At 38.9% G+C, this 16,422-nt stretch overlaps 2 protein-coding genes across 2 annotated transcripts in view; one reads left to right on the forward strand and one right to left on the reverse strand.

The window, feature by feature from the left end:
* LOC307004726 (uncharacterized protein) overlaps positions 1-16,422 on the reverse strand; it is a 284,714-nt gene that overhangs the window by 225,030 nt on the left and 43,262 nt on the right. The window lies entirely within an intron of this gene.
* LOC307004696 (protein NLRC3-like) overlaps positions 1-16,422 on the forward strand; it is a 78,600-nt gene that overhangs the window by 914 nt on the left and 61,264 nt on the right. The window contains exon 2 of the mRNA XM_079624102.1: positions 1,168-1,372. Within this exon, the coding sequence (XP_079480228.1) occupies positions 1,224-1,372 (149 nt within the window). The 5' untranslated portion in view covers positions 1,168-1,223. The remainder of the gene's footprint in view (positions 1-1,167; positions 1,373-16,422) is intronic.

Here is a 16,422-nt window from a genome sequence, read left to right on the forward strand (position 1 = left end):
CTCTGTTAACTCAGACCTCTCAAAACGCAGAGGGGGGATGATGAAACATTTCTGGGGAAATATAATTTTACTTGGCCTACATCCAACATTTAATGTAATATCTATCGCTTTCCATGTTCAATGACTTTGCCTATTGTTTTTTTTTATTATGCACTTTTAAAGTTTAAATCACAATAAAAGCATAATTTCAGCATTGGTGATTTCTGCATAACCGTCGGTGGTTGCACCCTTTAAAGGGATAGTTCACTTTAAAATGAAAATTCTGTCATCATATACTCAGTTGTTTCAAACCTGTATAAATTTCTTTCCTGTGCTGAACACTAAGGAAGATATTTTGAAGAATGTCGGTAACCAAACAGTTAACTGGTCCCATTGACTTTTTTCCTACTATGGAAATGTCTCACATTTAAAAAGTAAATATTTTTTCTACGGTCAGTTTAGCCATTCAGTTTCAACTTTAAGACTAGGTGCCATATACTATAGAGAAGAGCGGCGCCACCTCTGTGTTATACAGTCTGGTTGGGCAGGCATTCTTCCTGATCCTCAGTGTTGCGGCGTTGGTATTGACATTATTTTCTTAATTAAATGTTTTAATACAATAAATTACTTTCATTACCAAAATCTCTCGGCACATCTCTGATCTGCTGCACTTCTCCTCTACTCTCCCCCTAACAGCCACTATCATTTCGCAATAGACAGGTGAGTGAGGGTATTAGAACTCAGAAAACATAAATAAATACAAATCTAACCATATTTTACACATACTCAGCAATAAAACTATTGCATGGATAAAGAAGCATACACATTCATTTGATTCTTAGATTCCATTAACACTTCATCTCTAATGTATATACCGTAACGAAAACAAAATAATATGAAAGTATATAACCCATTAATCCTAGAATTATGTTTTAGTGGGTTACATTAGTGACAGAGGTTCTTCATGCCACAGCGGACATATTCAAATAATCCACAACAAATTTACCACCTGCCTGGCATGTGACACTGTGAAATTCACAGGACAAAGAGAACATTTCCCTGGCACAAACATTTTAATTTTTCTTGTTAATTATTTGATATTCAGGAACCATGCATGCATAATAGAAAGTTATTGTTTATTAGAATTGTTTTTTATTTTCCTTTAATGTATCTTTTATGTTCTTCTAGTGTTTCTAAAGGGCTGAAAACCATGATTAAATCGTAGGAGAACACCGCTTGTTAAAATGAGTCACTATGAGGAGAGAGAGGAGGGAGATGTTGTTCAGAACCAGAGAGCAACATCTCCAGAGCCCAGCTGTGTGTCTATGAAGAGTGCTGAATCCATGAGACTCCCTGTCACCTTCAGTGATGGAAAAGAGATCTTCAACCCCAGGTGAGATAATAACCAGTACTGGAGACAAGAGACAGAATTATTCATTAAATATCAGTGCCAAATAGAGATCATCGGAATTATTGATGTTTTATTAGTATCAGAATGCATCATGTCCAGTATCTAGCTGTGGTTGGGAGGGTTACTTTTCAAATGTATTCCTTTACAGTTACAAATGACTTCATAAAAAATAGTATTCAGTAACGTAATCCAAGCACCACAATATGAAAGTAATGTAATCTGATTACTTTTGGATTCCTTCAAGGTCACATATGTAAACAAAGTCATATAAAAAGCAATATCATCCAAGTACTTTTATTAAATATGAATTTTAAAATAAAACTTAAAAAAACCAAGGCTATTAAAACTAAGCAATCGTGTCTTGTTTCACCAACTAGAGATTACACAGCCCTGTATATTTATATAAAAGGCTATACAGACATTTAGTGGCTACAGTATTATATTACAGGAAAAAATAATTATAGTTTATACACAACATAACAAATTCTACACCAAATATATGTCCGTGATCTTACTTCATTTCACTGACTGACCCTCGGCCGTTAGTGGTGGGAGTTTCCCTTTGTGGGGACTCTCGTGTTAATTTCTACATTTTCCGCTAGAAAACGTACACGGAACCAAGAACTATAATCATGCAGCGCGTAATATATCGTTATCATGTTAAAATACTAATTTATTTAGATTTAAATAAAACCATTGTAATCTTGATAGCATTCCCATGTTTTACAAAATGTAAATGTAATCTGATTTACATTTACCTTTTTTGTATCCGAATTACGTAACAGCGTTACATGTATTCCGTTACTCCCCAACCCTGATGAAGAGTGACAGTGACTTGAGTCTTTTGAATACTGTCACCTAAAAGTTTTTTTTTTTCTCCTCCAAATTAATTCAGTAATTCAGATTATATTTTTACACCAATGGCGACAAGTGTCTCTGTAAAAGGGGTCGGCTTCTAGGACAGAGGTATCGCATACCAGACACACACATTCTATTGTCAGTTTATGGTCAACAATATTGTTATGTTAAAGGCCATTATGAAATTAAAATGATGTATTGTAAGTTACGTTATGATTGTACTGTACGATTAAATACAATTGTTGCTAAGCTCAGTCACTGAACATTTTACATTCAAACTGGGGTACGTGAGGTGACAGAAGAGGGTATGCGAACAAAATGCTGAGTTTTGCCATTAATTAAATTTTACCAGACCTTAAAATAACATTAAAAACTGAGCATATATTTCTAGTAGGTAAATTGCCGTAAATACATGATGTAACGGTCACCAGCTGGAGTGCCCTTGAGAGCCACCAGAGGGCACTCCACATAAGACTATCACTCACAAACTACATTTCCCATACTCACTCCCCGGACTCATCATCACTTATCATTGATCATATTCACCTGTACCTCATTCACTGATTGCATTCACCTGTCTCATCATCCTGTTAGTCTCAGTCTATTTATACCATGTTATACCATGTCACATAAGCAGAGTCTGTTTTCTTTCGTTTTTAATAGTTTTGTTTAAAAGTACACATTTCAAGCTTTCAATACATTTCTCAAGTATCTGAGGCAAAGCTTATACGCTGAGTTTGGGTTAATTTATGAGACGAGCTCCACGCACCAAAACGGAGCTCATGAGAAGTCCTGGGGGCTGTTCCAAAAAAGATGCTAAGAAAAGTGGGGATTAAACTCCAAAACCCGACTTGAATAAACCTAACAAATAAGTTGGGGCTAAAGCGGTTTCATAAAAGGTAATTCAAGTTCACGCAATCCCACTAATTTGATCCAGGTTTATCTAGTCTAGATAACTGCGTGTGCACGCGTCTCTTAAGCAGCCCTGGAAGTCGATCATAGATCAAATCGATCCACCATCAAACTGCATATATTTTGTGCTGTTTTATGCGTTTGAGACATGGTGTTTGCAAAACTTACATTTCACAGGAATATTCTCCATCTGAAAATCTTAGAAAGTCGTGCAAATAGTTCAATTTTGCTGTAAACTTCACATTGAACGAGCGCTGCTGCGTGCATGCGCGCCAAATAGGAGCGCAATAATTCTGACTAATATACATTTTGCTTGGAAAATTAATAGGCTATGCGATATTTTATAACAGCAGAAATATCTTCTGATTATAATAATTTATCTTTAGGATGTTGTATCAGTTGCAGTGAACTTATATCTCATTACACTCATTTTATACTTATAATAAAACAATTGAACCTATAATTCAGGGAATAATTTTTTTTTAAGAAACCAAATATAATAAAGATACAAAATATAGTTTTGGGCCTGGGCCAGCCTGTCACGTAGACCATGTGGAGCTTGTGACTATTGCAATCGCGCAGCTGAGAAGACAGTGTCACTGTCAAATCTGTTCCTGGGAAAAGTAACGTCGTGGCGAATTGTAAAAGTAAATAAGTTTCGTTACCAAATTTTCAGTAGTAGCGCGTTACACTACTTTTTACCCGAAAAAGTAGTTACGTTACTGTAACGCGTTACTTTGTAACGCGTTACACACAACACTGCCTGTATGAGTTCCTGTGTTTAATGTTGATCACATTATACGAATATCCACACGATTGTGTGTGTACTAAAAGTGGGACCTGTAAGGGTACTGCATGGGTCTTAATTGGGCAATTCATGTCACACCCATTTGGGCCCCACCTGTCCAAATGGGTCTAAAGTGGGCTTGCACCCGGGACCCAACCATAGCAACCCAGATGGGCTTTAAATGGACTCTGTAAGAGTTTTATGTGGGTCATGCCAGACCCATTGGGGCCCCATCTGCCCAAAGGGGGTGGGTTTGCACCCAGGATCCAGCCGTGGATGCCCAGATGGGCTTTAAAAGGGATCTATAAGCAGGGGTGCACATAACTGGTACGCATGTGCAACAAATATCAGGAATGCGTAATGCCACTAGTGTTACCATGCGTCTTTGCGTAATTTAAGGGTAAACGACGCCAAAATGCAACCTAGGCAGTGTTAATTTCATTTTTTCACAGACGAAAAAAAAAAAAAAAAAAAACGTTTTAAATGACGACCACGTCAACGAATAAAAACTAGACGGAAATTAGGGAGGGACGATTGGGGAAGAGATCCAGTCAGAACTGATTTGCGTTTGTGGAAGATGCGCACATTTGAACTGTAACGTGCTGATCTACCCGGTGCACACCAGTTGGCATGCGCTTGATGCATGTCTCAAATCGTTAAAAAATGTAAACGTCTGGGATAAAGAGAAGAGCCGACATGGATAGATCTGAATAAGAGTGACGACGCGAAAGAGAGCTTTATTCGTTATGTTTTTCTGTGCGAACACACATGCGACCCGAAGCGTGCAGTCCTGCACATAGACAGCTATACAGCGCGCAAGGATTGAATTGAGCTCTCTTTCGCATCTGAATGGACAAATACACACAACATTATGTTTAAATGTCAGTTTTGAAGAGTATTCACGTAAACACAGTCGATTATGTCTTTACAGAACGTACAGTGCATCCGTGCAATTAAATCTGCACACTCGGTCTTAAAGTGACAGTGTGTAATAAACCTAATGCCTTCTGTACACATAATATTGATCAAACAACAAAATAAAAAGAGAAAATTCACTGCTTTTTAATATTTTTAATAAGGATTAATTATATTTAATTTATACAAATAAATATATCTGAACAATCAAATAATACTTTAAATTATTTTTTTTCCAAAGGTATTTTCTATCATTTTACGTCGGGTTTTTTTTCACGCTGATGTAAATTTAAGTGTTCGTTTATTTTTATTAGTTTGGTTTTAGTTAGTTATTTTATGCTATAAAAACGGGAATGTGACGTCATGATTGACAGCTGTGGCCACGCTACACATGGGGTGAGTACCAAACACCATCTCCTGGTACTCAGCTGAATAACTCACTGAAAAAGTTATGTGCACCCCTGTCTATAAGGGTGTTATGTGGGATCTTAACCGGGCAATTCATGAGACCCATTTGGGCCCTTGGGCGTTTAAAATGGGCTTGCACCCGGGATCCACACGGGGGCCAGCCGTGGATACCCAGATGGGTTTTAAGTGGGAACTGTAAGGGTCTTATGTGGGTCTTAACTGGGTAATTCATGCAAGGCCTATCTAAGCCCAACCATGCCAAATGGTTTAAGGAAACAATCTAAGAAAAACTAAAAACGAAGAATAAATATAAGTTCAAGATAAATACAAGACACTTGACGCTTTGAACTGCAAGAAATTTATTGTTAAATTGAACAACAAAAATGATCTTTAAAAAACAATTTAAATGTCACAACATATTTTTAAAAAATCTCTGAAAAAAAACATGTCTCCAAAAAATACATGAATACAAAATACACTCATGGTGTCTGTGTGGTGCACGCTCCTTTTTCTCTTTGGGCTCTTGCAGCCCTCTCCCCTCCACGTGTGCCGGTAAACCACTTCCCCAGCGCCATTTCGACTTCTTTGCGGTTCACATTTTGCATTACTCTTCAGTGCACCTAAAAACAAAGGAGCATAAGTCAATTTAGCAATGTTATTTTTTGCTGCAACTTTTCAAATCATTCAGTCAAGTAAAACACATTTCCACATGTGGTAAGCTAAAATGTTTGCCCTAGGGTGACATTTACCATGGAGTTTTATGCCTACCTATAACCCTTTTTCCATTACATGTTGAAATTTAGCCTCAAATGCGCACCAGATTTGAGCGACATTAGAAACGTTTTTTTTCATGAATTCTCCCGAGGCGACCCCTTGGTATGCATTATTTTAATGCGCCAGGTCGTTTTGTTACTAGTATTACTAGTGTGTGCTAACTTACAGGAGCACTTTTGTGTCCCCACAAACTACTGTATCATTTAACTTTGGATAAATAAAAGAAAGGCCAAAGACAAGTTTCATTGAGCAATTTAAAAACTGAATTTACAATAGAAAACTTCAAAAAGACGTAGATCTTTGAAGCACAGCTTGCCCATCCGTCCAGTCACGTTGTACTGCCGTTGCAGTTCTGGCACCATTAGGAACTTCATCATCCTCCTGGTGGCATCTTCTAGTGAGGAAGCTTAAGAGTATACAGTAATAGAGCACAGTACATTCAAAGTCACAGGAAGAAAACACCATATTAAGTCAGTAAATATCATAAAATATTCTCTGTCCCCATTACATAGCCATTATTTTTGGCATGTCAATAATAATAATAACTTTAATTATATTGAAAAGTATTAAACCAAGTATGTGCTTGATAGCATAAAATACCAGTTCCCTAAAACCTACAAGGTTACGGTCTATAGGCCATATTCACAATGCCATTCTTCCCTTTTCAGCATAGAGCTTCACAGTCAAACTGCCTCAAGGGGGTGATTTACTACAGAATGACCATGATTATGTCCATGGGGAAATTAAGACATTTTTCATCAAGCATAATTTTGTGTAGAAGTCCACCCTCAATATTTTTGACTGGAAGTTATTTTGGCACTTTCCAGTAGGGGTGTGCCAAAAAGTCGATTATTAGATTAATCTTGATCCGACACGTGACGATTCAATTAAGATTCTTAAACTCTTGATAATCGACTATATATGACAAACTCACGGAGCAAAAATAACAGGTGGAACCAAAGTTGTGCATGCCGCCCGGACACTTGGAAGGGCGGACTGGGGTACTGGATGAGTACTGGAGTAGCTTATGTCCGTGCGGTGTTTAAAATGCGAGATTAGTGATTTTCGAAAAGTGATTGAGGCTGTAGGCTACATGGGGAAAATAATTCCGCAGAGACATTGGTGTAGAATTGGGCTCATCACTGTTACGTTGCGTTCTATTTGAAGGAAGAGGCAACTCACGAGCGAGTGATTCATTCCATAAACCTAAAAAATACTTCATTCACGGGGAATAAAATCTACTATTCCAAAAGATTATGACTTCTATCATCCTTTGCCTTGACAAGACCGACTTAAATATTAAGGCATGCAAAACCAAAAAAGCATTACGGTAACAACTTGCAACACGCCACTCAAGTTTAGAGTGACGGCTGCACATTTCCTATTAGAAACCTCAACATTTAATTTCATATAATTTTGCAGTGAATGTTCAGCTCACCAGTTTCTTTGGGTGTGCATCTGATTAGTTTTGAGATAGATAGGCTGCTGCTAATGTCAATCGTTTTTTTGTCAGATGATGAAACAAACGCTTTGCTCAATTTCTGAGCTTGTATTTGGGTATGCTATACAACATATAGGATATTGCCAGGCAAATGTGTCAAAAAAGTGTCAACATATTCCTGTATTTAATTTTATCTGCTACATGATGGAAGGAAACAGTTCCTGCATGTGTGCTATAAGCAGAGACTCAGCACACACAACTCACGAGCCCCGCCTGCTCCCAAATGTTGCCCACGCATTGACACAGTGTGTATCAAATCCTGACATTAACCCAACTTGCATGAAGATGAACCATTAGATTAGAGTATTAATAATAAAAGAGCAGCTTTATAGGCCTTGGCCTCTACAAAGAATCAATGTTCTTATTTATTTTGATAGGCTACCCAATTAGATTATTTGTTGGGAAAATATTAACCCTCTTGGATCTGTATTTGGGCTCGGCTGATTATCTTCACGGACGATAATTAGGGCCAATATTTGCCATTTATAAGTTAATCGATATAGTTATGGTCCGCAAAATTGTATACGCTCCAAAAGCCTTGCTCCCACCCCCGCCATGTGCACCATATTGGGGAAAACAATGCTGATTTGCCCATTGACTCCCGTGTTACAATAGGCATTTTTCCGAAGGCAGGATTGAGGACCCACGGTGATATTTTCACTCAGCAAACCAACCCCCCTGTTGTTGGGGTTATCCAGTTGTTGGGGGATAACCCCAACAACAACCCAGAGTAAAAATATCACTGTGGGTCCTCAATCCTGTGTTCGGAAAAATGGCTATTATAACACACGAGTCAATGGGCAAATCAGCATTGTTTTCCCCAATATGGTGCACATGGCGGGGGCGGGAGTAAGGCTGTTGGGGCGTATACAATTTTGGCCAACTGTAGCTATTCAAGTATAATGGTCTTAATAACTTGTCTATTTAGCTAAGGATTGTTTTTCTGATTTGCAATTAAAATTAGTCAATGCAGCAGTGAACTGATGTTCAAGTATACTTAAGTCTCTTCCGTATTGGGACTACATTTAGGTGAAAAATGTTGTAGCAGACATGGTTATTTGTCACCATTTGTTTGGTTTTTTTGTTATACATGTAGGGTAACACTTGCATTTGTACACTTGCATGTAGGGCTGCACGATTTTGGCCAAAATGATAATCACGATTACTTTGATCAATATTGAGATCACGATTAATTATCACGATTATCTGTTGATTTGTCACATAGGCTAATTATAACTGCTTTTTACATCCATAGTGTGCTACATTTCCTGCTAATGTACAAATATGTGCATCAAAATAAAATGGGTCCTCTTATTCACCAAAATTCAGTGCATCTCCAGAATAAATAAAAATAAATAATTTATTAATATTTTAAATTGTATTTATATTTTATATACATTGTATTTATAATAATTATTAGGATAGACTAGAGACATTATCTTCTGTTATAATTATTATTACCTATTATTACATGGCTTGGTTAAATTCTAATGTAGAATGCAGTCTGTTATTTCTTTATAACACACCGTTGCCATGAAAAACAGAGCGTTGTCATGGACACGGAAGCAATACAATCGTTTTTAAATCAATATTTTGTGTCAAATTATTGATTTATTTGGAAGGTAGCCATGTAAGCGGGATCCCGATGTTAGTGAATAAAATTCTGTCATTGTTATTTGAAAAGTCTCTTGTTATTTGAGGTCTCTCACGCACTATCGCTCGCGCGCAGACATACGCGCGCAGTCTCTCTCGCGCACAGACACCCTCGGTCTCTCTCGCGCGCAGACACACTCGGTCTCTCTCGCGTACTATTGCTCGCGCGCAGACACACTCTGTCTCATCTCGCCCAGTTCGCTTCGCTTTTGTCCAGTCCGGCAAAACATTCTAGTTTTTACATCTAGAAACTAAGCTGTGCTGTGCAGGGAACAACTCTGATTATTGGCTCGTCATGGAGCCAGCGCTAGATTGACTTTGCAACAACAACCAAAAAAAATACTTTCATATGGAGCGTTCTATGAACAGAATGACGCATTTAAAATATCGATTAATTGTGCAGCCCTACTAGCATGGAATCTTTTTTGAGCAGTGTGTTTAGCATCTGCCCATGCAGCTTCAGTATGTCCTTCACTTCTTCTGGCAATGTCACTAGTGTGATGAACATTGCTCTATCAATGTTTTGGGTTAAAAAAACCCAACATTGTAGTTAATATAACCCAACTTCTGGGCCAAAAGAACAACCCCAATATCTGGGTTTAAATAACCCAGAAATTAGTTGGTCTCTTTTTTAACCCAGGAGTTGGGTCAAAAATAACCTAACTTGGGTTACTATGCCAGTATGCCTTATTTCAGAAAATAAAACTTTGTTTTACATTATATTACACACTTCAAGCACTTTTACATTTTTATTGCATTCAATTACACTATATATAAAAAACACACACACACACTTGGACATATTTATTTTCCTATTTATTTTAGGTCAGACTGTAATTACAATATTAGAAAGAAAAAATAGAAAAATAAACATCTCTTAAACATTCGACAACATTCAATAACTGGATTGCATTTAAGGCTTAAAGGACAATTCCGGCGAATAATGAACCTAGGGGTTAATAACACATGGTTTCCGAGTCGACCGTTCTCTGGGATTTGTTTTCATGATAATCGAATGTAAAGAGTTTTATCTTTAAAAACTGATTACCGGTAGCTTATAACACTAGTATATGGGGCATCGAATATAAGTAAAAAGAAATCGCTAGTTAATACCACTTACAAGGCTCAAAATAGCCCCACACTAACACGGTAGCATAATGAGGGTCCCTACATGCAAACCGAAGCATTGAGAACTGTGTAAGTGTACAGACAGTTTTAAAAGAAGATACTTTATAAAGACAGTACATTACGTGTATACAGGCAGGAGCCATCTTTGGAAAACAGTCTCGACCAGTCAAGCCACGAACGCAGTGCTAAGTGAGCTGGTCTATAGGTTTAAGTCACAGTTCAGCACACGTAGCACGGCGTTCTTGGCTCGACTGGTCGAGACTGTTTTCCAAAGATGGCTCCTGCCTGTATACCTGTAATGCACTTAACATTAAGTACATTACTTAATGTTAAGAGAACGGTCGACTCGGTTAGCATGTGTTATTAACCCCTATGTTAATTTTTAAAAGTCTTCAAACATTGGTTGTGTCTCTGAAGAGCCTCAGGAATTTAAGCCTGGATTTTTGATAGTGTGTCCTCATCTAAGAGAAGAAATGCTTCCTCATCTATGTCTTCATCTGAAAGACAGAAAACAAGACAACATGAGTATTGTTAATAAGTCGAGACAATTGTGAACCACTCACCAGACACTCTTTGATTATCAAGCTAACAAATAATCATTTTTAAGGGAATGTTGTGGGGTTTTTTTTAACGTGGCCCAATTTCCTAGTTAACTAATGTGGTTATTTTGCAGCATTACCCATTTAGTGTGAACGACAGTCTATACTGTCTTTTCTTTCATTAAGAAGTGTAAGGACATTAATGCAAAGGTGAATATCTGGCCTATTCTGCATAACAGCTTAAAGACAAGGCACAAGTATCTTTTAACTATAAGGGTTGTACAGACTTGACAGACCACTCCGACAATCTCCTGATGTTTCCAGTGTGCTTCAGCTTCCGACACCGCGTCTTGGGACTTCCACTTCCTGCCGCACCTGATAGACTTACTAGCGTGCTGGACTTTCCCATCCTTTGACAGGAGCAGCGTGCTGACTGCTCTTGCCTTGGTGGCCTTGTATTCTTCAGCTACTGATGAAACAGGCAAGCGGAGCTTGGAGGTCTTGCTGTACAGGTTCACTGAGCTAAAGGAAGGGGGAACACCCAACCATTTCCGCACAAACATACTGTACATCCTCTCCATTGCTTACACTTGTGTCATAGGAAAGTCGTAAAGCAGGAAGGGCCGTTGCAGTCTGGGTATAATCCCATACTGAAAGCACCATACCTTAACCCTCTGGGGTCTAAGGTGTTTTTGGGGTCCTTGAGATGTTTTGACATGCCCTGATATTTGTATTTTTTTCAGTTGCTTATAAACATATTAATGGCAAAGGTGTAATTACACTCTATTTAGCACGAACATGGCTATCATAATATGTGAGCAACATGTATGTACATATTTGCATTTTTGAGAGAATATTATTTATGCGTGGTTATTCAAAAAAACTCAAACTTAAATTTTCTGATTTAAGACCACAAACGACCAACTTCACATATTCCCACAATACTTTTGACTAATGGCTGTTGTCGCCTAGAGTTTTTACTTCAAAATGATCTGAAAATCATCCGGGCTAATCGTTCACATTAAACAATAGATTGATTTAAATTTTGTAAGACACTTTTTGTTTGGAAAGGCAATATGCAGGTGGGCGTGAATGATCCAACAAGGTCATGAATAATGTCCTAATTCACACCTGAAGACAAAGACCTGCTAATGCTGCATACTAATGAGCATTTCATAGGTGTCACTGAGCCACGAGAAAGAATGCAAAGACAACACACACACACACACATATATATATATAGCCTATACATATATATATTACTACAGAATTGGTTCAGAGTTGGAAACATCTTGAAAAAAAGTTTATTTTTCCACAAACTGTGTATGCTTGCAAATTGTATAATATCCAAGGTAAACATTTCTAGTAATTGTGCAGTTAATTCTCATTCGTATTTTCAGAAAGTTTTGGAATATGTAGGCTATCCTCTCCCTAAATTTGTCACTAATAAAACACAAAAATAATTTAAAGAGAAGGCTTATATTGACCTTTTAAGATTTTGTTTGCAACTTGTAAATTAGGTTTTGATGTGGCAGTAAAAACGTTATAATCTATCCAAAACTAAATGTTGTCTTTCATATTTGGTCTGTAACATATCGTCTTTTATAATATATACTAGGGCATAAATGTTAATTTGCAGTTTAATATGTTGCTTATACAAAGACATTTTATTTCATCGTATTCAGTCGATTTTTACTAATCTCAGTAGGCAATATAGATAGTTTGCTAAAAGCTAAATTAATTCACACAGACACGCGCGAGCTGTAGTAAACAAACGCATGCATATGTGCTGTTCATTCATTCAAACACAGAAACGCGATTCAAATTTAAACAGTCTTTTGTGGTTTACAGACACCATTTCATATCGCGATTAGAACAAAGCACTTACTGATGATCTGCAGCTGGATCTGTTAGGCTACTCCAGCATGTTTGAGGTAAAATTTCCAGGATTATCACAATATTATTATTCCTCACAGCGAGTGTGTTATCCAGCTGTTGTGGGCGTTGACTGGTTTGCATGTGTTGCTTCAGATCTGCGTTTGAATAGCGCGCGCTCTCCATGGGCGTGTCAAATTAGCAGAGTAATGAGCTGGCAGAACGATAATGAGAACGGCTGATCTCTCGCTCTTTTTATATAGATTACATAAACAGAGAATATTTCTTTTAGTTTTGAATTAGATAATTTAAAACTACACACTTAAATGATTATAGAGATATATATCTAATGTCTGAGTGAATAGTATTCGCTGAGTTTTAAGTTTACAGACGTGCTTCAGAAAAAAAGTTCACGGAGAGGCAGAAAGCACACCCTGTATATTTTCTTTATTTTACAAAAGCACAAGGTTTTATTTCGATTGTAAGTGGACACATAAAAAAGTAGACATTTAACAGCTTATTTTTTCATATTTCTTAAGTCTGTATGACCAAAACTGACGGAGTATTTTAGGTCTATTTTGCTGCTATGTATAAAAAACGCCTGCGCGTTTGCTGACCCGAGAGGGTTAAACCTCCCAAACAACTGGCTGATGTCAATTGCCTTAAGCCAGATGTTCAGTTGGCCTTTGGTGTCTTTGAGATTGCTGATGTCCTTCAGGGAGTGGTCATAGTTTTTTCCAAGACATCGGATCCCTTGGTCTTGAATTATTGGGATCTCTGAGCCTTGCATACTGAAGGTGTTTCTCATCAACTTTCCTTTGTGGATACTGAGGCTCCTGGATTTCTCTGGTTTAAATTGCATCCGTGCCCATGTTGCCATCTTTTACAGAGCACTTAGGACCCACTGTGTTCCTTGAATTGCTGGGGTCATCACAGTCACATCATCCATGAAATCCCGGCAAGCGGGATGCCTTGTGCCATCGTTTGCTTTAGGACCTCTACACTGCATCTCTCCTGCTTTCAGAAGAAGATTCATGGCGGCCACGAACAGGACCACTGAAATAGTGCATCCTGCCATGATTCCCTTCTCCAGCCTTTGCCATTTGGTGGTGAAGTTTCCCACTGTGAACCTCATTTTCAGTGAATCCATGTGTGTCATCACCAGCTTAACCACCTCACTTGGTAGTGTACCAAAACCCTTTGGATCAGCTGATGATTTACACTCGGGTAGGCTTTAGCAAGATCTAGCCAGACAACAGCGAGTGTGTTTTTATTACTCTTTGCTTCTTTGATGATCTGGCTGATCGCTGATGTATGTGCAGGCATCCAGAATATCCTGGGACTCCTCCTTTTTGGACACTGGGGTCAATGTACTCATTGTTGAGAAGATACGATGTAAGCCTTTTAGCAACAATGGACCAGAATATTTTCCCCTCAACGTCCAATAGGGAGATCTCTCTGAACTCTTTGAGTCCTGTAGAGTTCTGTCCTTTAGGTACAAAGCAGCCCTCAGCGAGTGTCCAGAGCTTAGGTTCCTGCCTTTTTTACCAGAGTGTCCGTAAGAGCTTGGCTAACCTCTTCAGTAGCAGTGGGCAGTTTTTGTAGATCTTGTACGTTGTGCCTGATGGTCCTGGAGCAGATCCTGCTCGACCTTTTCCAACAACTGACCTCACTTCATCCATGAAGTCTGCCATGCTGAATGGAAAGTGTGGCATGGGCCTTGGCAGCTGGAATGGGCATACCCCCAATTGGGTGTCTCTGCAGGGGTCACCATGTGCTGCTGCCACGCTATTCTCCACATCCTTTTTGGAACACCTAAGTTGCCCGCTCTTAGGCTTTCCTAGAAGGTCAGCTGTAAACTGGAAGGGGTTGTTAAAAAGGGCTTTCCTCTTACAGCGCTTTTCTCTCTGTTTCTTCCCGGAGTGACTCTGCTTTGCGTTGAAGAATTACATTTTTCCGCACCTCCGCCCGTATCTGGTTTAGTGCTGGCTTTGCAGTGAGCTGGTGGTCTAATAGCATTGCATTCCTTTACACCAAAGGTGTCCAGACATGCGTGAAATACAGTTTTTACCATGGTTTTGATCTTCTTGATTACATCTCCCTTGAGATTAGAGGGCTCCCTACATTATATCAACACTGAAAATACTCGCTTACCTTGAATACACGACAAAGTTGCACCGAAGAAGCACAGGCCAAAACGGGTTGAGCGCGAAGTGTTGTGAGAAAATTCCAGAACAACTGCAGGGGGAGGGGGGACCCAGAACATGGGTTACTCTTTGAAAAATAACCCAGAAACCCAAACAACCCAGGAATTGGGTCAAAATATTAGACATATAACCCAGAAAATGGTTACTCTGAAAAAATAACCCATAATTTTAACCCAACACAAATAACCCAGGAGTTTTTAGAGTGTGGGACACACGAGGGCTGCGGCTTCCCCTCTGGGACACATGAGGGCTGCGGCTTCCCCTCTGGGACACATGAGGGCTGCGGCTTCCCCTCTGGGACACATGAGGGCTGCGGCTTCCCCTCTGGGACACATGAGGGCTGTGGCTTCCCCTCTGGGACACATGAGGGCTGCGGCTTCCCCTCTGGGACACATGAGGGCTGTGGCTTCCCCTCTGGGACACATGAGGGCTGCGGCTTCCCCTCTGGGACACATGAGGGCTGCTGAGTCCCCTATATAGTGTGGGATATATATATAGTGTGGGTGTGTGCGCGTGTATTCAGATGAATCTACCATATCAACCCTTTGACTTTGACTTCTGACCTCTCTGCTCTCCCTCACTCTAATCTCTTGCTCTTACCAGGATGGTAAACAAATTGCCCCTTAGGGATAAAGTTTTTGTATTGTATATATAAATATATCACACACACAAACATACACGCACGCACACACTTGGGGCTTAAGATATTTTAACAAGTTTAGCGTTAGTCATTTTTGTGCAGCTTCATTTCCTTATCATACTTACATAGCCTCTCGTATGTCCTTCTCCATTAACAAAACAGTTACAAATAGAGGTTGCACAGGTTGAATAATACTTAAATATCCTCATTGAGATCTTTAGGCTATTACAAGATTAATTCATGGTTACGTGGTTGCACAAAGAAAATGCGCTATAAGCAGCGGAGCTGACAGCTAAAAGCCTGTGCTCATTTTCACAACTGACCCTCATTTTTTTTCTCCAAAAATATATAAATAGATATAAATAAATAAATAAGTCATGTTAAAAAATAACTTAAAAAAATCAAATAGTTATAGGTCTGATAGTTTTGTTACATTTGGCAACTAAATACAAAATAAATTGAGTGTAAATTGAATAATGCTGTCGCATCCAGATGTTAGCTAAATGATGACTAGTTATGTTGAGCCAGTTAAAAATGAGTTCATGCTAGGAATAAACCCAGAACTTGTGTTCATTGTTGTAGTAATAAAGATTTCTTTTAAATATGTGAAAAACAATAGAGAGAGCAGGTCAGGGAGGAGACATCAGTTAGCTGTGCTCATCATAAGCATCCATAAACATTACAGTATGTGATTACGGCGTTTTACAGACTGGCGTTCACGGCGCAGCCGACTCAAGCCGGAGCGCAGCCTGTGCTCATATAATATATGTCTATGCTGAGCACAGCCAACTGCTGCTGGGCTCCTGTCTGTGGTGTGTGTCATCACTCACGTAGC

This window comes from Phoxinus phoxinus, assembly GCF_949152265.1.
Source record: "Phoxinus phoxinus genome assembly, chromosome: 9".
Lineage (NCBI taxonomy): Eukaryota > Metazoa > Chordata > Actinopteri > Cypriniformes > Leuciscidae > Phoxinus > Phoxinus phoxinus.